Source organism: Lygodium microphyllum, unplaced genomic scaffold (genome assembly GCF_053477565.2).
Source record: "Lygodium microphyllum isolate KBCC unplaced genomic scaffold, Lygodium_microphyllum_v1.1.10 scaffold_45, whole genome shotgun sequence".
Lineage (NCBI taxonomy): Eukaryota > Viridiplantae > Streptophyta > Polypodiopsida > Schizaeales > Lygodiaceae > Lygodium > Lygodium microphyllum.
In genome coordinates, this window is record NW_028229528.1 from 1,017,920 (window position 1) to 1,039,733 (window position 21,814).

At 43.5% G+C, this 21,814-nt stretch overlaps 1 protein-coding gene across 3 annotated transcripts in view; it reads left to right on the forward strand.

Annotated features, from left to right (window-relative positions):
- Positions 1-21,814, forward strand: part of LOC148008928 (CCA tRNA nucleotidyltransferase, mitochondrial-like) — a 136,457-nt gene that overhangs the window by 47,303 nt on the left and 67,340 nt on the right. The window contains exons 2-4 of one of the 3 annotated variants that reach the window (XM_087673897.1): positions 2,634-2,764; positions 3,291-3,408; positions 3,504-3,559. In XM_087673897.1, coding sequence (XP_087530023.1) covers positions 2,634-2,764; positions 3,291-3,408; positions 3,504-3,559 — 305 coding nt within the window. Of the gene's footprint in view, positions 1-2,633; positions 2,765-3,290; positions 3,409-3,503; positions 3,560-21,814 lie in introns of those variants that run through there. The other 2 variants (XM_087673899.1, XM_087673898.1) reach the window with 2 other exon arrangements.

Genomic DNA, 21,814 nt, shown 5'->3' on the forward strand with positions numbered 1-21,814 from the left:
GTGCAAAGCCATATAGTCCGCTTGAAAGAACTTCCTTGTTGGTAGCTCGGCTTGATTGAGTTAACATATATTCTCCCCAGGTAGGATTTGCTTGCTTGGTTCGCTGTAATATCTTCTGCCCCCCCTCTAGTCACTCTACTTCCTTTGTACTTTCACTGTTATGTCTTAGATTTTATGCATGATGGCCTATCGCCATCCTATATCTTGTAATCACGTAATCTTGTACTGTTTTCGTATTTAACACACACAGAGAGAGAGAGAGAGAGAGAGAGAGAGAGAGAGAGAGAGAGAGAGAGAGAATCTGCACATGGCGTAGCAGGAGCTTTGCTCATTGGTTGCTGAACTATGTGCCTTGCAGACTTGAGGTTGATAGCCCAGGGAGACCTGTGGTAATTGTGCACAGAGAGAGAGAGAGAGAGAGAGAGAGAGAGAGAGAGAGAGAGAGAGAGAGATTTTACGAAAAGAGAGAGAGAGAGTGTGTGTGTGTGTGTGCGCTTTACGAAAAAAAAGAGAGTGCGCGCACGCGCACACACACACACACAGACCAGCATCACTCCATAGTCAGGTAGGGTTGCAGTCAGAGCACACCCAACTGGCGTGAACAGGGGAAGGATGACCTGCAGTCCTTGCAGGCTGTGACCAGATGCAGGGCAGTGAATCTGTCTTGGCAACGTCCTGAAACAGACCATGACCTGAAGCATAGAGAGAGAGGGCCTTGCCTGTAGATAGGTCGTGACCTGCAGACAGGTGTGCAGAGAGAGAGAGAACACGTGAGTACTGTTCTTGGCGGGTAGACCTGTGCCACAGCAGGCATGCAGTCGTGACCTCGTGCATAGCATATCTGATCACGACTACAGCCCATCTGGTGACTCTTTATGGACAGTCACTCACCCTTGTAGGCAGGCATGTGTTGACTTGGGCAGACTGCTTCAGGCCATGATTTTGCAGCCTGCCGGCATTATGGCTGGACTGAATACCGCCTCATTTATCAGGTCGTAGAGGCCTTGAGTTCAGAGTCGGATGGGGAAGAGGAAATGGTCACATGCATGGAGCAAAATGTTGAGTTCTGATGTGCAGCCAACTGTAAAGTGCAGCAAACATGCTGCAGACGAAGGCCCTACCCCTCTGGACCCCCATGTTTACTCCTATGCTAAAGTCACCAACCCATGAAGTGATTTCTAGGTCCTAGATTAGGACCACCTTTTGGAATTTTGCAACACTTTGTTGGTTGAATACGTTGAACATAATCATCGATGATTGTGATCTTCAGCAATGTGATGTTGAGGATGATTTGGATACCCATATGGACACGCAGAAGGTGCTTTGCTCATTCTCAAATTTTTATGAGCGTGGAGTCATTCTCTTTTTAACTGGCTGAATTCTGGTGCTTTCTTGGATTCGCCAGTGGATGACATCCATCTTGCAGGGGAATGTAGAAGAGATATATGTGGGACCTGGGTCCCTGGGGCTTCTATGAGGTCATACTGAGATCAGGGAGGAATAGGGATGATTTTTTGGGCAAGATGCCTCTTCTTTGATCGACAGCTGGTGCATATGGTGCCATGGAAACCCGTGGTTGATTTTCAAAGTTTGCTGAAACATTGAATCCTATAAGGGGAGGTACCTGTCTCTGATTGCACGATGATGGCTCCAATCTGCTGGATGTAAGGATGTTGGGCACGGGGGGAGAGAGAGAGAGAGAGAGAGAGAGAGAGAGAGAGAGAGAGAGTGTGTGTGTGTGTGTGTGCGTGTGTGTGTGCGCGTGTGTGCACACAGCAATTGTCACTATTCCAGGAAGCAAAACATGCCAAAAGAGAGTTTCGAAAAGGTCTTAGGCATTTACATGATTGAATAAGAAATGCATTTTGTAATGTTTCATATGTTTCCAAACCTTGGGAAAGGTGTTTCAGTGCAACTATGCAGGCTAGCTTGGATGTATATATATATATATGTATATATATATATGTATATATATATACATATATATATATATATATGTATATATATATATATATATATACATATATATATATATATATGTATATATATATACATATATATATATATATATGTATCTCCGGTCTAGCTTGGATGTATATATATATATATGTATATATATATATGTATATATATATACATATATATATATATATATGTATATATATATATGTATATATATATACATATATATATATATATATCTCCGGTCTTGTGCTAATGCATTGTGAACCTGCTTACTCGCTACTTTACTGGTCCTGGACCCTGGTTGTTTCCTTAGACTCTTCCATACTTATTGATGCAGGTCAATTGGTTTCTGGCCCACAGGACTTTGTAGCCTTGAGCATTCTTCAAACTAGCATGCCTGTCCCTGCATTGTTCCCTTTTGGGATCAAAGTCTAAAATTCCCAGGAATGTCAAAGATTATGATTAGCATTCTGTTTCTCTTTCTTGTTGTACTTTATATTTCCATTATCAATTCAAATTCATTTTCTGATTTTTGTGCTTGATTGGAAGATGACAAGGAACTGATGCATGGCTATGCCACTAATCTCATCTTAGTCTCTATTCGAAGTTGATGGTAACATGCCTTTTTGGTGTGACTTATATACATGCAACTTTGTTGCATGTACCAGCTTTTGGGTGAAGAAAGCGATGATATTGACATAGCAATAGACGATATGCTAGGCAAAACCTTTTGTCAAAAGATCCTTTGGTATTTTCGCAAGGCTGGTTTGGAAGCAAATGGCTTTGGTGTCATTAGAAGGTAAAACTTTTTGCATGTTTTCTGGATTATCGTTTTAACTGTGATACTTGTAAGGTGGATGATTTTAGTATCTTTTGTGCAGACATGCCAAAAATTTCAAGCATATATTTTTTTTCTTTGAATCTTTTTTTAACAAGGGAATGGATTTAGGAGTGCTGGTCTCTGTGCGTTTAGTCTGCAGACTAATACATGGATCTGTGCTTAGTTATCACCTTCCTGATAGGATTTCATTAGAAACTTACCATAGCATATGCAAAGAGGACTAGTTAAGTCACTGTTGTGTTTATAGTGAAAGGCCACCAATTTCAGCTTTTGGGTTAGATGACAGATTCATGGGGTGAAATTACATATAGACTTATAGCATATGCCTATTTCAAGTGTTATATACAAGCAAAAGCTAAAAGCTTATGAATTGGTTTAAATGATAGATTCATGGATTGAAACTACAAGTAAACTTAATGCCTATGTCTATTTCAAGTGCTTTATAGCAAAACTTGAAAGCTTATGAGCGCTGCTCTGCGATTAGCAATCCCATGCAGGCAAAACATCTGGAGGTTGCTAGAATGCAGATATATGGAGTTGACATTGACTTTGTAAATCTAAGGCCGGATCACTATGCAGATAGTAGCCTCGTTTCCACTCTGGTAAGATATGAGAGCTGCACGTGTCACACTGTTTGAGGTTATCAATCAAGCACATAATTTCTCCTGGAATGTTTGCTTGATTTATTTCTATGAAGCAAGATTTCGGGACAGCCACTGAAGATGCCTTCCGGCGTGACCTTACTATCAATAGGTACCGTTTTCTTGCTCATAAGGGATCTCTAAGTGTTTTTTGGAACAGTAAGCACATTGCATACAGATTCTAGAATACAGGGTATACTTGTTCTCAGTGCTTAAGCCTTATGTATCAATGATGCTACATGCATCCATATTTGCATGCATCCCATGCTGTCTCATACCCTTAGCTAGAGATTGGTCATTGTACTTATACATGCTTTGCAAAAGCATGAGGTTAGTAGGAACGCTTAAGTCTTGTTAGTGTTCTTGTTTATTCTCCTTTCAAATTGTTGCCTTGCTATGGCGGGTTGCTATAATGTACAGTTCTATTAAGTTGTCATTGTGCTTCTACATTGTAATGCACGAGGGGTCCTTCAAGGGTTGGGACTTGCACATTTGCTTTGCTATTAATGATGTAAATAGTTCTGTGTTTGTACAAAAGATGAATTGTTTTCTCATCAGGCAGTTATAGCAAAATGCATAGGATCAGGTATGATTAAGTAACATAAAGAGCAAGATCTTCAATCAGAGCCTCCATCTTTAGCTTTTAATCTTATTCTGGTTGACATTCATATGCACTGAACGAGATAAAGTTGATGAGTTCTTGATATACTCTAAACTGAAGGAGGGAACCTTGTCAACTGTCTCCTAGTTTAGTTAGACCAGGGACTATGTGTTCTTGTTCTCTCCTCTATTGAAAGGACAGCCTTAGAAGTGCTGGGTGAACTCTCTCAAAGTGTGATGGGTTTTCTTGTAAACTCTGGGTGCTGTAATCTGTGTGGCCAGTCCACCATGCTAAAATCCTGCTCCTCTTGGCTGCTTGGTCACTGACCAAGCTACTTTTGGCCTTGCAGGCCTTGGGTCTTCAAATCAAATAGAACTCTGAATAAGGCATTCTGCCTGCCCTATGCAGGATTCAAAGAAAGCTCATCAACTTCCAAGCCAGCGGAAATACTATTGCTTCTTCTAGAGAGGTTTTCTGTCTTTGAATACGAGGACATCGTGTTAAAGTTGAAGAGCAGGACTGCACTTCTGAAATATTAATCCGACTGTAGTGCTGATGCAGATTCATTTTACTCATTGAGTCCAAAGTTGCAAGGAACTAAGTCATAGTCCGTCAGGTTTGTGCAATTCATAAAAGTCCGTCAGGCTTCTCCTCTCAATTTCTGCAGTCTTGGCACTTTCTGTGAATGTGGTTCAAAATGATTCAAGCGCGGCTTAGGACTGGTGGCAGCTTGGTTGACAATATTTTACTCATCGGGCCCTTGCAATGATTGGAATGGAGCACATGATGACGGTGGCTTGGTTGGATGATTTCCCTCCTAATGACTTGCAATGTGTCCGATATGTAGATGTGAAAGTGACTGTTGTGGTTGTGCACTTTATTCTAAATAACCTAAGGTAATGTTAGCCTAGTGTGTGTTGCGGAGGTTGTCTAGGTGCTATGTGCAATGTGTGCCTAGTTCTTGGTGAGTGATGGGTCAAATATTTCAGAATTTCCTTGTTTGTTGTTTTGTTTAGTTGTTGAGTGGGATTGTGAAGTACCTTAAGGGTTCTCTCAATGTTGGTCAAATACAACACATTCTCTTCATTATTTCCGTTTTCAAAGTTAAAATAAACATGAAGTGTGAAATCAAGCTTTCTTCCTTTCAAATGCAATGTGCATGGTGCAAGCTATTCCTCAAAGTATCACAACCATGTCATGCTGACAATATGGCAAGCAAGGATGGCACTTTGATGCAAATACGTAAAGCAAGAGGTGCAAATTGAGAATGTAAGTAAGACAAGTATGAGTGAGCCTTGAGGTGTAGTGTGAGTATTATGGGTATGAGTGAGTGTGGATATGAGTGAGTGAGTATAGGTATGAGTGTGAGTGAGTGTGTGTGAGTGAGGATGGGTGAGTGGGTATGAGTGAGTGAAGGTGGTGGTGGAATGCACGAGAATGACCTTATGTGAATGAGCCAACGAGAGTGAACTCCACGAGAGTGAGCTCTAGTGAGAGCAAGAGTGAACTCTGCGAGAGTGAACTCCACGAGAGTGAACTCTACTAGAGTGAGCTTCATGAGACAAGTACGAGGGTAAGCAAAAGATTTGATTTGCATTTAATCATGAGCATGTAGTATGGAACCAGTGATAAGGGTAAGCAATCAAGCAATCTTGCTACACAATATGCCCAACAAGAAGAGTACCTTGAGTTTGCGTTTTGTGTTTGAGATTTGAGTTTTGAGTTTTTTGTATGTTGTTTTTTTAAAGGTTTGTATTTTGTGTTTTTTCCTACCCTAATAATGCCTATCTTCACAATCTCAATCCAACAAACAGGTTCCTTCCAATTCGGCCTACCTAACCTAGCCACATGGGTTTCGGAATGCTAGCCAGCACAAACGCGGACGGTTGGAACCCCATTGATCCCATCCACGCTCATGCACAAGCCTCCTATTCCTCCATATGGTAGGAGTGTGAGAACCTTTGCGGTTGCACCGTCCTAGGTCCCGATAGCAGAACCAAAATGTTGAGCCAAATGCACGAACAATCGGGACTTTGGACAGACTTCTATTGTTTCAAAAGTTGTAACTCACTTCAGCGACAATCTCTCACCTTGTCTCTCAACACTCGACTCTAACTAACCAAGCATCATTCTCTCCAACCCAAGAAAGCAAGAACACAAGACTAGCTCGAGTTGTAGTGAACTCACCTAATTGTCCTTTCGAAGGCTTGAAGATGGTTCCATGACTACGATCAACACAATCCAATGTCGTTGCTCCTTCGCATCCACAACCAAGCACACCAATGAGTCGAAGAGCCAATAGAGAAGATGAGAAAAGCAAGACGATGGCGAAGAGCTTCACGTTCACTCGGTCCCTCACTCAACATACCTCTCACTCTCTCCCTCTCAGTTACTTTCAACACAATGGAAGCAAGATGATAGACAAGAAAGATTGAATAGAAAGCTTGAGATAGAGCTTCCATAGCATGGATGTGCCAAAAGGGGTTAATACAACTGAGACTTCCCACCCTTATATAGACTAAGAATTAGGGTTAGGATTAGTATGTGTTTTGCTTTTAGGGTTTGCGCCCTTTCTTGGGCGTCCTACTCATTTAGTGGGCTCTAGGCCGGTCAATCCTTGAAGCATGTTTCAACCTTAGCCTAAATAGACCAAGCCTATGCTAATCTAATCACAAATCCATGTGCGCAACACATGCAACACTTGCGGGTACAACAAATACAACTACGGGAGATAAATATAATGTGCACTCGGCTCTCACAAACTAATACATCCATGATAATATGATGATGTCCATAATCCCCCTAAAAAATAGTAGCTGGCACTTGTGCTTTCTGCAGCCTTTTCAAAATACTGTTAACACACAATTTGGTGCGTAGTTCATAAAATTGTATACCAGTTCTGTCCACCTATTCTAAAATTTCATCTATGTATGGCCCAAATAGTGTGTTAGCGATTGTCATCCCCTGGCCGTGCCACGTCAGCTGCCACGTGGCAGTCTGGTTGGACTGTACCAGTCGGACTGTACTAGTCGGCTGCATTTAATGCAGCCGACTTGTCATATTTTTCGCATTATTTCAAGCTATTTATAGCCGACATTCTGCATATTGTTCCACACTTCTGTTTGCAGATTTCAGGCTGGAGATTCATGCAAACTGCAGCGTACTTCGAGATGGACAACAAGTTGCATCGTTGAGGTGGAGACACGCAGTTCCGCGCATTGCGCCCGTGTATATATGTGCATATCTTTGTATACAGCACACCTTATACAGCAGATCTTCATCTTCCACTGTCTCTTTCTCTCTCTCTCTTCTCTCTGTGTTCACTCTCTCTCTCAGTCTTGGTCCCACGCTTCCGCATCGCTGCACTCTGACATGGTATCAGAGCAATGAAGAAGGGCTGACTGAGTGAAGAACCTACCTGAAGAGGAGATTCCATCGCGACACAAGGCTGCGTTTCCAGCGTTCGAGGGCGGGCGGGAGGGTTGCGCATCGGAACAGGGCTGAAGCGAGCGTGGGCACGCGGGAAAGGAGTCCAGTTGGTGGATTTGCTGCTGTTTGTTGCTGTTTGAAGAGGAGGAAGGCTGTGTTTTCAGCTTTCAAGTGCAGGTTTTACTTTTTCATCGCCTTCGGCAGGTGAAGAAGGTTCGGGACGCAAAAGAAAGAGCCCTTGCAGGCTGCGTTTTCTCAGTCAGAGGGGGCTGCTTTTGCGTTTTTGCAGGCATTACAGATGAAGATGTCTACAGAGATTGACTTGGAGTTCCAGACGATCATGGATCGGAAGATGCCTGTCTTACCAGCTCTTCTCTCAGATCAAAAGCTCGATGGCGACAATTACCGCATCTGGCGCGTGATGATGTTGGCCATTCTTGAGTCTTACGATTTGGCGGAGCTTGTACAGGAGGAGATCGACCGGCCCTCGGTAAGAGACGAGTCCAAACTCTCTTCCGATGCTCGTGCGGAGTTGGCCAAGGCCCAGTCTCACTGGGACAAACTGAATGCCCGGATTCGTTCTTTTCTTTTTCTGTCTTGTACTACAGCCATGATAACCCACATCGAGTACTTGACGGTGGCTCGGGAGATATGGCTGGAGCTTGACCATATGTATAACCGGATGACCCTTATGAAGAGGGTTTCTTTGGAGGTGCAGATGCGGACCTTGTCCGTGAACAAGTCTTCTTCATTGCGGGAGCACATCAACAAGCTTAGACAGCTTCAGATGTAGGTTCAGAATGTGGGGAAACCGATTTCCTCCGAAGACATGGCGATCACACTCCTGTCCCAGTTGCCGCCATGATTCGGTGCTTTCTACTCCGCCCTTATTGCTTCGGGGCGTGAGTCTACTCTTCGCTAGGAAGAGTTGGTTTCTATGGTCTTGGACCAAGAGGAACAACTGAAGGGACAGCATGCTTCCAAGTCAGAAGCATTGACAGGTCAAGCCTCTCAGAAGAAGGGGAAGGACCAAAAGAAGAAGAAGGAGAACAACAAGTCAAAGAAGGACAAGGAGAAAGAATCCACATGCCATATTTGTGGTAAGACCGGCCATTGGAAGAAGGATTGCACCGACAAAGACAAGAAGGACACAAACAAGGACTCGAAGGATTCTGGCACAGTGGCTGTACCCTCATCAGCTGCGTTTCTTCATCTAGCAGTCATTGAGGACTCTACACCGAAGGCTTCTGATGTTGCGATGACAGTCCCCCAGGCTCGAGAGTGGATCGTAGACAGTGGTGCCTCCTGGCACATGACTCCTTCATCAGTTGGTGTTGCCCAGTTGCGACCTTCGCGTGGGCAGATTCTCATCGGAGATAGCTCTTCGGTGTCTATTGCAGGACGGGGTGAGATGCAACTTATTCCAGATGGACGTGGTGGTACCCATACCTTAGAGGTGTTGCATGTGCCAGGTTTAGGGTATCATCTACTTTCGGTTTATAAGATTTGTTCACTTGGACTTTTGGTGGAGTTTGACAGTGATTCGGTAGGAGTCCTTGATCGTGGATCCCGGAAAGTTCTCTCATCAGGATATGAGGAGAACAACATCTACAAATTGACATCTTCTATCGCTCTCCCTACTCTTCTTCTTACCTCTCTCAGACACAATCAGAGCTATGGCATTCTCGGTTTGGTCACCTTAACTATGATTATCTTCGGAGGGCGTCACATGGACAGCTTGTTCGAGGGTTGCGGGACATAGTGGTGAGCCAGCAGCCATGCGTCTCCTGCATTCGTGGGAAGCAGCATAGGGATGCGATTCCAACAAAGCTTCGCGGTGGTCTACTTCCCCGATGGAGCTTGTATCTACGGATCTTTGTGGCCCTATGCGGAACGAGTCCTTGAAAGGGAGCTCGTACTTCATGTTGATCGTAGATGACTACAGCAAGATGACTTGGGCCTACTTCTTGGCATTGAGTCGGAGGCTTTCTCCCACTTCAAGGATTGGCTTCTCTTTGAGGAGAACCGATCGGGCCGGCGATTGAAGACCTTGCGCTCCGACAAGGGTGGTGAATTTGTTTCTAATGAGTTTGCTCGTTTTTGTACAGATAAAGGCATTCACCAGGAGTTTGCTAACACCAACACTCCTCAAGAAAATGGCATTCTTGAACGGAAGAACTGAAGTGTGATCGAGATGGCGCGCACCATGATGGAGCACCGACAGACCCCTCAGTTTCTGTGGGCCGAGGCTGTGGCTACTGCAGTCCACATCCTTAACCGATCCCCAACTTCGACCGTTGATGGGATGACACCTTTTGAGGCTTACTTTGGGACTAAGCCCAATGTTTCTTATTTGAGGGTTTTTGGGTGTGATGCCTATGTTCACATTCCCAAGACTCATCGTGTTAAATTTGAAGCGGCTTCTTGAAGACAGGTGTTTGTTGGCTACAGCTCTCAGTCCCAAGGCTATCGTTTGTATGATCCTATCAAGCGGGATGTGTACACCAGTCGAGATGTGCGGTTCGTGGAGGTTCTGGCCATAGCAGCGGGTGAGGAGCATTCCGTTCTTGGAGATCCAGGGGAGAGTTGGGCTCCCGAGACAGTTCCTTTGGAGCCAACGCCTTTTGATTCCGATTCTGTTTCCGATACAGAGTCTACTGTTCCATCGGTCACCCCCGAGAGTTACCACCGGTGGATATCCCAGAGTCTGCAGAGCTGATGGAGAGCAACGAGGAGAGGTCCGGCCTCCTCCTCCTTGGGCCCGTGACACACTCCGAGATTCAGGGATTGAGGGGGTCCTTGAGGAGCGGGGACCGCAGGATGGTCCACGGCGGTCATGGAGGCACCAGGCACATTCTACGAAGCTTGTTTGCTCTAACTATTGTGTGATGACTCGTGTTATGCAAGATCGAGAGCCCACCTCCGTGAAGGAGGCTTTACAGTTTGCACCATGGAAGAAAGCTATGGAAGCCGAGTTGGAGGCTATTGAGAGGAATGGCACTTGGTACCTCGTGCCTCGCCCCTCTCATAAGAAGGTGATTGGCGTCAAATGGGTCTTCAAGACCAAGTACCTTAGCGATGATTCTTTGGACAAGCACAAGGCTTGCATTGTTGCTAAAGGTTTTGCACAGCGCCCCGGGATTGACTGTCATGATACTTTTGCCCCCACTGCTCGTATGGCGACTATTCGAGCTATTCTTGCCTTGGCTGGCCATAGGAGATGGCCTGTCTACTAGTTGGATGTGAAGTCGGCCTTCCTTAATGGTGATTTGAAGGAGGAGATCTATGTAGAGCAGCCTCCTGGCTTTGGATCTTCAGATGGGTAAGTCTACAGGTTAAAGAAGGCCTTGTATGGCCGCAAGTAGGCTCCACGTGCATGGAACGAGAAGATTGACTCGTTCCTTCAGTCATAGTTGGGATATCGGCGTTCCAAGGCCGATCCGCAGCTTTATGTACACACTTTCGAGGCTGGTTGTGTGCTTTTTGTGTTGTATGTTGATGATTTGATTGTCACAGGTGATCGTGCACAGAAGGTCAAAGAGACGAAGGCAACTTTACATCAGACGTTCGAGATGACGGACTTGGGTCTACTCCACTTCTTCTTGGGCCATGAGATTTATGAGTCTCAGAGGGGGATTTTCATCTCTCAGTAGAGATATGTACAGGAGCTCTTGGTTTCCTTTGTGATGGAGGATTGTTGGACCATTTCTACTCCTATGGATCCGAATTGGAAGGCCACTTCACATTCAGATTCTCCCGTGGCGGATGCTTCCCGCTACTGTCAGTTGATTGGATCATTGATTTGGTTCCTCAACACTCGTGTTGATCTTTGTTTTGTTGTAGGTCTCTTGGCGGGGTTCATGACTGAACCTCAGACGGTGCATTGGCAGGCTGCTCAGAGGATACTTCGGTATTTGAGGGGGACCTCTGACTGAGGGATTCATTATCCAGCAGGCACAGGTGGTTCGGATCTTGTACTTGCAGGTTGGAGCGACTCGGATTGGGCTGGCAATGTGGACCACAGGCGGTCTACTACAGGCTACTGTTTTACCTTGGGTGCAGGTGTTATCTCATGGAGTAGTAAGAAGCAGCCCACAGTAGCCCTTTCGTCTACTGAGGCGGAGTATTGGGCCGCGTCTTCCACCACATATGAGGCTATGTGGCTTCGGAGATTGTTGGAGGAGCTTGGCTGCCCCCAGACTCGTCCTACTTTTTTGCGATGCGACAATGAGAGTTGCATTGCCTTGGCACGGAATCCTGTTTTCCATGCCCGGACGAAGCACATAGAGATCCAGTACCACTTCATCAGGGAGAAGCTTCTGGATGAGACCATAGCTGTGGAGTACTGCAAGACGGAGGACAATCTTGCAGATTTGTTTACGAAGTCGCTTCCCCAGGCTCTACTTCGGAGACATGCTAGATCCCTCAGGCTTTTGCCCCATCCAAGCTCTGAGAGGGGGTATTAGCGATTGTCATCCCCTGGCCGTGCCACGTCAGCTGCCACGTGGCAGTCTGGTCAGACTGTACAAGTCGGACTGTACTAGTCGGCTGCATTTAATGCAGCCGACATGTCATATTTTTCGCATTATTTCAGGCTATTTATAGCCGACGTTCTGCACATTGTTCCACTCTTCTGTTTGCAGATTTCAGGCTGGAGATTTGTGCATACTGTAGCGTATTTCGAGGTGGACAGCAGGTTGCATCGTTGAGGTGGAGACACGCAGTCCTGCGCATTGCGCCCGTGTATATATCTGTATATCTTTGTATACAGCACACCTTATACAACAGATCTTCATCTTCCACTCTCTCTCTCTCTCTCTCTCTCTCTCTCTTCTCTCTGTGCTCACTCTCTCTCTCAGTCTTGGTCCCACGCTTCCGCCATCGCTGCACTCTGACATAGTGTCGGTGAAAGTGGATAGCCTTATTTCACCCCCATGGTTTTATTGACTGTATCTAAGATGCCCTAAGGTGTTCGTACTCTGCTAGTCACTATCTCATACAAGGCAGAGATACTCCATTGTATCTCAATGGGCACATTGATGTCTTGCATTTTTCCCATGAGTCTAGCACGGGGCACTGTGTCAAAGACCTCACGAAAGTCTACAAAACAATAGTAGATCTTTTTCTTGAATGCCTTGTCTTCTTTGATGATTGCCCTCAATGTAAAGATATAGCTAGAGCTGGCCTTTTGATCTTAGGCCATGCATCTCAGCCCATTCACTGAATGCTTGTTCGGCAATAGAGCCATATATTTTTGCTAGCATGTATCCAATCATGATAGTTCAATAGTTACGAAGTAGCGCGGGGTCTCCACTCTTAAAGAGTGGCACAATAGTATGGTCTAACTAATTGGTTGGAAATTCCTCACAGATTGCCCTATTAAAGATGTGAGCCAGTGCTGGTGCCAAGATATCACAAGCATGTGTGAAGTGTTCCGCTACTAACCACCATGATCTTGGGCTTTTCCATTTTTCAGTTTCCATCGGTTTGGTTAGTTCTTTTATCAGCTTTTCAGTGTGTTAGAGCACGTATCATTTCGATTACGTGAAAGCTACTTATGGAGCCTTGATCCATATGCAATTTGAGAGCAAGCAACAGAGAAAGATAAGAGATCCCCGGAAAGGCTCGGCTTCAAAAACATACATGCAGCTTACGCTTGTTTTAGCTTGGTTTAGCCTTCGGGGTTGTAATATGGAGGCATCCATAATATCACAATATAGATAGTGCATTTGTTCCTTTATTAGCCTTTCATGTCATTTGCAATTTGCTAGTCTTGATGTTGAGGGGAGTGGCATATGCTCTTGGCCAGGAACATCATAAAGTGCGGAGGCATATTCATGCCAATCATCCGGTCTAATAATTTGTATAGGTGGCTGGTTCTCATGCATCCTTTTTCAATGTCCTGTTGCAAGAACATGGAATATATTTTTGTTTCTAGTCTGGTCAGGAATTCCCACTTCTTTTTGCATAACATTTGTTTGAAGAGTGTCTGAGCATGCTTGTGTGAACATATGCCAAATGCCACCTCTCACTGAAAATGTGCTAGTGTCTCTGCACTCATCATCATACCAACCATTCTATGGGGCATTAGCATAGGCACCTTTACCCCCAGTAACCTCCCACTTAAAGGTGAATGTGCCTCGAGTGAAGAGGGAATTAAAAAAAAAGTGACAAATTACAATGTGTACATAGAGTATGATAGGACGAGGAATAGAGGTCATCAACTTCCTAAGGAAGGCAAAACGCTCTACAGAGAGACTTTTCATAAGCAGATCTGCAGGATTTTGGTCAGTTGAGACCTTGACAAGGTCAATAGACTTGTCCTCAATGACCTCTCTGATAAAGTGGTACCACACCTGCGTATCTCATAGTGGAGTGTGTTGGAAAGTATAGGTTGCTGAAGTATGTATTATCTTGTCCAACTGTCCTGTAAACTCATCCAAAGAAGCTTGTGTGTCTAGCTTTCTCAATGCATCTCACACAACAGTGGTGTATATGTGTGAGGTCGCTTCCACAAAATTGTAGCATGGTAATTTTGGTATGTGTGACTGTGCCTCATGTATATGCCCATATTGCATTGTGAATGCTACTAACCCAATTGGTTTGTTTGAGATTTCAAAGCTTCTTATGTCAGGTAGCAAGTTGGGTGATCCATTCAAGTAGTCCACTATGCTTGACCCTTTCTTGTTATTTGAGCATGTGAAACCATTATATCCTAGCCACTGTGGTAGTCCACTAAGGATGGCCAAACCATGTGCACTTCCAATGCCAATGTGTTTCATGTTCTGTTCTGTCTCTATCTTGGGTTGAGTTGCCTAATTTCACTTCATCTAATGCAATATCTTTAAACATCTCATTGCTAGTTCCAAAGAAAGCAAATGGGTTGCTTCATGTGTGTGCATTCAAGTCTTTTGCTAGTAAAACATCCCCAATGCTCATAAATCTTATTATGTCCTCCTATAGCGGTGTATACGGGGATGCCTCTTTAGGGGCAAACTTAGAGTATGTAGGTGGAAAGTAGCATATGGCAATATATATGTCTCGAGTTCTATTTGTACATAACCTGATCCACATGTATATTGCCTCTGCATCTCTATGTACCACTTGGACTGTCTCTTAGAGCTCTTTTCTTAATAGAGTTGTTACACCTCTTGATCCCCTTGTCCCTCCAGGCCTCCTAGGCTGAGGGTGGTATATGCTTTCCCATCTATATCCCTATACATCAAGTAGATGGCAGTCTTTACATTGGTGTGTCTCTGTATACATAGCAATGTCTATCCTTTTGAAAGTATCCTCAAAATAACGTGCATTTGTCTCAAGAAAGCCATTGCAATTCCATAGTGTGAACTTCAGGGTCTTATATGCTACACACTGTCATGCTATCCTTTTCTTTGCGATGATGATTCCATAGTGTGAACTTTAGGGTCTCATCGGCCGTGCACCGTCATGTTGTTCTTTTCTCTATGATGATGATTCCTTGCTCTACTCAATATCGTTGTAAGTGTGAGGATGTTGTAGGTACAAGTGCTAAGGGTGAGCTCACACCCGAGTACATTTAAAGGCACGAGGGCCTTTATTTCCAACAACCTTCCACCTAAAGGCAATGTGCCTTAAGAGGAGGAAAGAATAAGCTAAGTCTAGGTATATACAAAGCTGAAATATATATATCTATCCAACTCCCATCATCTGTCGGCAATGAGCAAACCGCTCTACTGGAAGACCTTTCATGAGAAGGTCTGCAGGATTATCATATGTATGCACTTTGACAAGCTCAATGCTCTTGCTGTCAAGTACATCTCTAATGAAGTGGTACTTCACATGTATGTGCTTTGTCTTTGCATAAAAGACAGGATTCGATGCTAGCATGATAGCACTCTGATTGTCACAATGGAGAACATGTAACTCTGTGATGCCAAGCTCTCCCACCAAACGTGAAAGCCATAAAGCCTCCTTACATGCCTCAGTGGCAGCCACATACTCTGCCTTCATAGTAGACAATGCAACACACTTTTGTAGCCTGGAGATACCTCAAAAGTAAACTCACTTTTGTAGTAAACACATACCCAGAAGTGGACTTCATGCAATCTGCATGACCAGCATAGTCTGCATTCGTAAAGCCAACAACAGATGCCTTCTGCGTCCCAAAGCAGATGCACAACTCCTTTGTGCCTTTGAGGTATCTCATAATACCTTTCACTGCATCCCAATGCTTCTTGCCAGGGGTTGCCATGTATCTGCTAACCACTCCCACTGCAAAGGCAATGTCAGGACGTGTAGCAACCATAGCACACATCAAACTGCCAATAGCTGAAGCATATGGTATCTTGGCCATTTTAGCCTTCTCATCATCAGATGTACGGCACCGAGTTTCACATCTGGAGGCAATGGAACCCCAATTGTTTTTCCCCCTCCATATTGAAACGCTGTAAAACCTTGGAGATATACTCCTGCTGAGATAGATAGAGTAAGCCTTTTGATCTATCTCTGAGTATTTGCATACGAAGAATGTGATTTGCATCACCAAGATCCTTCATGTCAAAGTTGCCATAAAGACTTTGCTTCAGTGAGTCCAAGGCATGAGTATCCCTGCCAACAATCAGCATGCCATCAACATACAAAACCAAGATAATCAGGCTGTCATCTGCTGCCTTCTTGGTGTATAAGCAGTGATCCACTTGACTTCTATGAAAGCCTTGAGACTGCACAAATGTATCAAACTTATGATACCATTCACTTCGTGCTTGTTTTAGTCCATAGAAACTCCTTTTGAGTTTACATACCATCTTTTCTTTCCCTTTTTCAACAAACCTTCAGGCTGCTGCATATATATGTCTTCATGTAGATCATGATGTAAGAATGCAGTCTTTACATCCATTTATATGAGCTCCATATTTTCAGCTGCAACCAAGCCCAAAATGGTTCTTAATGTAGTCATCTTGACTAGAGGAGAGAAAATCTCATCAAAGTCAATTCCATGTTCTTGCTTGTATCCCTTTGCAACCAATCTTGCTTTGTATTTTGGTGAGGAACCAGAAGTGACCTTCATCTTGTAAACCCATTTGCATGGAAGTGGTTTCTATCCTTCAGGCAACTGCACCAAGTCCCAAGTGCTATTTTTCTTAAGAGATTCCATTTTTGACAACATGGCTTTATACCATTTCTTGCTGTCCTGTCTGTCCATTGCTTCCTTGAAGCAAGACGGTTCACTACAATTTGTCAACATGACATAATCAGTCACATTGTTTGCACCAGGAATGAATCTATCAGGTTGTGTAGGAGCCCTAGACGATCTTCTAATCCAATGATCATAATTTACTGGTAGTTGAGCATTTTCAGCTTGTTATCCTGACATTTCAGCCTGCAAATCAGCCTTAACAGCGTGCTGTCCTGGCTGTTCCTGCACATGTAGTGGCTCATTATCATGGGCAATAGCTGGCTGATCATTTCCAGCATTATTTTTTGCATTTGCACGTTTATTTGCAGCTGGTATTTGCTGCTATACAACGGGGACATTTTGTTGTCCAAAAGGTATTTCTTCTCGGAATACAACCCTACGTACCTCCTTAGTTCTTTCGGGCTGTTTATGCATGTGATCTTCCGAGAAGATAACATCATTGCTATGTACTACTTTCCTTTTCTCGGGATCCCATAATCTATACTCCATTTCACCCTTGTCACCATATCCTAAGAAAATGCATTTACAGGACTATGGGTCAAGTTTGCATTAGACCCAATGTTTCCCAGTTATCTCATTAATAAAAAGAGATATGTATTGCTAAATGATATTCAACACCTTTTTTATGTTAGAGAAGATTATTGCTTGGCAATCCTTGCTGCATAGGGTCAAAATGATAAGAATTTTATAGGTTATGAAGAGGAATTGCTGGCAACTCTTGATGTTGAGGGGGAGAATTTTCAAGATAGTTTTGTTGCTTTGCATTAGTTTTTTGATGCCCCCTTCGCAAAAAAAAAAAAGAAAAAAAAAGAGTCAAGTAACCCCAAACAAGGGAGGTGGGGTAGTGGCAACTAGAATTAGGGTAGTGGCAAGGCTAGATCCAGCCAGCCACCATCACAACCAGTATTGTTTTTAACTCCAGAGGGCATTCTAACTAGCTTCTTGGATATGAGACTCATCTCGTCTTCGTGGAGACATAAGAGGCTTCGAGCTTTGTTCATATTTGCAAGTTACCTAATGATGAGGCAACCACAGATACCTACTCTATTCGAATGAGCACATGATTTCTTGTTTGGATTGTGGATAGTGGAGTCACCCATAATATGATCTCTATCCAAGACATTTTCGTTCCCCAAGCGGTTGGAGTTGGGAATGTTTGATGTGGAAAGAACTCAGTCAAGATCCATGGTCTAGGTTGCGTCAAGTTTTATAATGAAAAGGGCCAATATCTTGCTTTGTTGGACAATGTATATTATATCCCCTAACTTAGGGTAAACCTTTTGTCCATTCAGTAGGTTTGTCAGTTGGGGTGAGAAATCTTCTTAATTGTGACCATAGTGAATGTCATAGACTCTTAAATTAGTTTAGTGATTGCTCTCGGCGAGAGCCACCACACGGGAGTCTTTGAACAATGAGCACCTTTGGCATTATCGGTTTGAACACCTTTGGCATGGCTCACTGTATGAGTTGTCACTTGTTAGATGGTCGAGGACTTCTACAATAAAAATAGTCTAGGGATGTTTGTCTAGCTTTTTAGCTAGGGAAACACCTTGGATTCCATTTCCTCAGCAGACTATTGGGAATAAAGGGCTACCATGCCTTCTATATGTGCACGGGTTTGAATGTACCCTTAGCACTTGTACTTTATATATATCTATCTCAAAAACCTAAAAGAGATATACTCGATTGGGTCCACATATCATGCATCTCTCTCACTCTCTATTGTCTATTGCTGCTTACGTTTTTCTCTCTCTGCCATTGCCATCATTGGCCACCGCATGTGCATTGCGCATTTGACACTTTAAACTCGTATAAGAACGTCGATCATTGTGATTGCACTTCTCGGAGTTTGCTCGAGCTATGCCGACTCATCCCACGCAAGAGAGGAGCAAGTCACCTTTAATTCTGATCAATCTTTAGGTCATGCAGAACACGTAGACTACGCGTAGGTCTCAAATGCAAGTTGCAAGTGGTGCAAGGTGCTAGTCGCAAGTTGCAGTTAATCATAAGTCAACACAGGTCCGTAGTCACATGTGGCACTTCAGTGGCAGTTCCGAAGCGAGACGATAGTCATGCGCAACATCCCGACAGTCCACGTTTTTTTTGTCTTGAAAAGAATCATGTTGTCTTTTTCAAAAGATTCATCCTTTGGTAAATTTTGCAGTTGTCATACTCATGTAAGCACATATTGATAAATCTTTGAGATTGTGTATGCATTTACTCTCGAAATTTGGGGCTTCTGACGTATGCTTAGAGATTTTACTTAGCTAAGTAAAATTTGTAAAATATACACACATTCGGGTCTCAAAAATTGGAGCTTTTCATGTATTTGTGAAAATTGCACAATCACAAGTACAATTTCCTAAAATTTTGACACATTGGACCTTGCACAACTTGAGGCTTTTGCAAAATTTGCAAATTTGGGTCAAGTTTTGTCCTCATATGTACTTGTAGTGCAATTTCAATGCAAATTGAGCACATTGGACCTCTTTTGCCCTTGCCCTTTTCTTTCTTCCACTTAAAGCAATCCCTCTTGAAGTACTTGTTCTTGCCACAATGACGACACTATGTTTTTTCCACGAGGCTTGCTGCTTGCTTTGTTTTTAGACTTGCCCTTTTGTTGGGATGTGCCTCTAGTATACAGTGCGTTGGAAGACTTGCTTGCTGAATTATTTTGTCTATTTAGCTCTTCCATAAGTAAAGAGCTCTCCACATCAGAATATAACATCATGGCACTGGAGTTACTCATTGCTGTTCTAAAGTGCCCCAACTTTCAGGCAAAGTGAATAGCAAAAATGTTGCCTTGAACTAGTCATCAACGTTGAACTCCAAAGCAATCAGCTGCCTGAAAATAGAGTTAAGCTGATTCAAACGTACAAACATGGCTGTACCTTCCTTCATATGAAGGTCCATTAGTTTTTTCAACCAATAAGCCTTGCTTGTTGCACTTTTCTGAGTATACAACTCCTGAAGTCTTTGCCTCATATCATAAGCAAATTTCAATTTCTCTATGTGGAATGGCAAAGTGTTTGACACTGGAAGCACTATGGTAGAGCGTGCAAGCTCATCTAACTCATCCCACTCATCTTGATCCATGGTTGCTGATTTTACTCCTTTTGGCTTTATGGGCTTTACGTGTTTCTTTTGCACCAAGATATTATAGCACTACTTTTGCCATATAGAGCTTCTTAATGTGCAAAAGATTGCTGCTACCACTATTGTCAGCCATGATTTACAGTCCAAAAGTGACTCAAAAGTCAACAAATGTAAGCCCAACTGTCACACAAATGACCAAGGTACAAAACAAGTACCAACCAGCAATGAAAAACCAAGTAATTGCGGAAATTTCAAATCTGCAAATCAATTCTCAAAGGTATTGAATGCGTGCTGCAGCACACCACAAGCAATTGCAGCCATGTCACGGGCTAGTAAATCAATTTCATGAGAAGACCCTAAATTTTAGCTGCAATTTTTGCTCCAAATGCATCCACGAGCTGAAATTTGACTCACCAATCAAAAGCCCCAAAATTTCTCTATTCAAACTGCTCAAATTACATCAAACATAACTCCCTAGTGGATTGCACAAGCCAATTTAGCCGAAATTTCACAAATTTTGCAAAAGCCCCAAATTCGTCCAAGGTCCAACTTGCTCAATTTGCATTCAAGGACCAAATTTGATCCAAGTTTTGTAAATTTTGCAAAGGCCTCAAATTGTGTTGGGTCCAATGTGTCAAAATTTCCAAAAATTATATGTGTCCCATTGCAAGTTTTGCAATTACATAAAAAGCCCCGATTTTTGAGATGTGAGAGTGTGCAAGAGCCCTTTTTTTAAAAATGATTTCTAAAAAAAAAACGCTTGTTGATAGGTCGAACTACACGCGACTTGCGTTAGCTTGTCGACGATTGCTCGTTGACTATCACTTGAACCGGAGCCGCCTGCGTGCTTGTCGCTTGCCACCTGCTTGCCTACCTGTTGCATGCTACCTGTGTTGTCATGGGTTGCTTGCCTACTTGTCGTGACGTGCCTGAGGTGACGTGTTTGATACCTACCTGTCGTGGGCTGCATATTGACTGTTGATTGCTTGCGCCTAATTGCTGGACAGTCTTGTGACCTAACTTAGATTGCCGACTTGTTGTGTCACAACTCAGACAATCTCTGGAAATGCAGTTGAGATGGCCTTTAGCTCTAATATGAGTTTGTGGTGGCCGATGCACAGTGAAGGTTTGATATTTGGCAATGGCAATGGCGGAGAGAGAGAGAGATTAGTATTCTGGAGTCAGTTGCCAGTTCTCGTCTGTCACTTCTTGCGCCCCCAATATGATAGGTCCATCCCATGATGTGTCCCTATTCGTCACTTTGTGACACAAGAAAATATTTGAAAGTGCTAGAGATCATATTTGAAAGTCCTATGCATTTGACTTGACTCATCACCTTCTCATATAGAGGATAGATGCTCCAAATCATATCTGGTGATAGATGCTCCAAATCATATCTGGTGGAATCCCAAGTTTATACAAGCTATTTACTATTTAGTAATCTATCTTTTGGAACTATATCAAATGCTTTGCTGAAAGATTGAAATCCACAAGCAATAGTAGTCTCTTCTTCCTAGCTTTTGCTTGCTTGCTTGATCATGCATCTCAAGGTGAGGATGTGATCTAGTGTAGAGAACCCTTGTTTGAATCTAGCTTTTCTTGAAGCTCTCAACCCCCTCTCTCTGCTTAGGCTCTCAACTTTACCTCCATCACTGCTCTACAGATCTTGGCCAGTGTGTGGCCAACCATAATGGTCTTATAGTTTCTTGGATCTAGAGGGTCTCCAGATTTGTGGATAGGCGATGTGGTGTGCATGATCCACTCTTTTGGGAGGCCCTCCGCTAATGCCCTATTAGATATAGATGTGAGGCAAGGGGCCAAAACATCTAGTGTGTAAATAAAGTGCTCACTCTTTATACTTGTATGATCTATCCATTGTCCATGCTATAGATGCTTTATGTCCTTCCTCACCATATCCTATGTGAAGAAGGTGGATGTGGTTGGGCAAGGCATATCCCGTCTTGTAGATCTTGTTGAATGCATATCTGGTCTTGTAGATCCTACTTGATAAGTATTGCTAGTCCTGCTGATTGGTCTGTGGTGCCTTGGTGTCTCATGCTGTATCT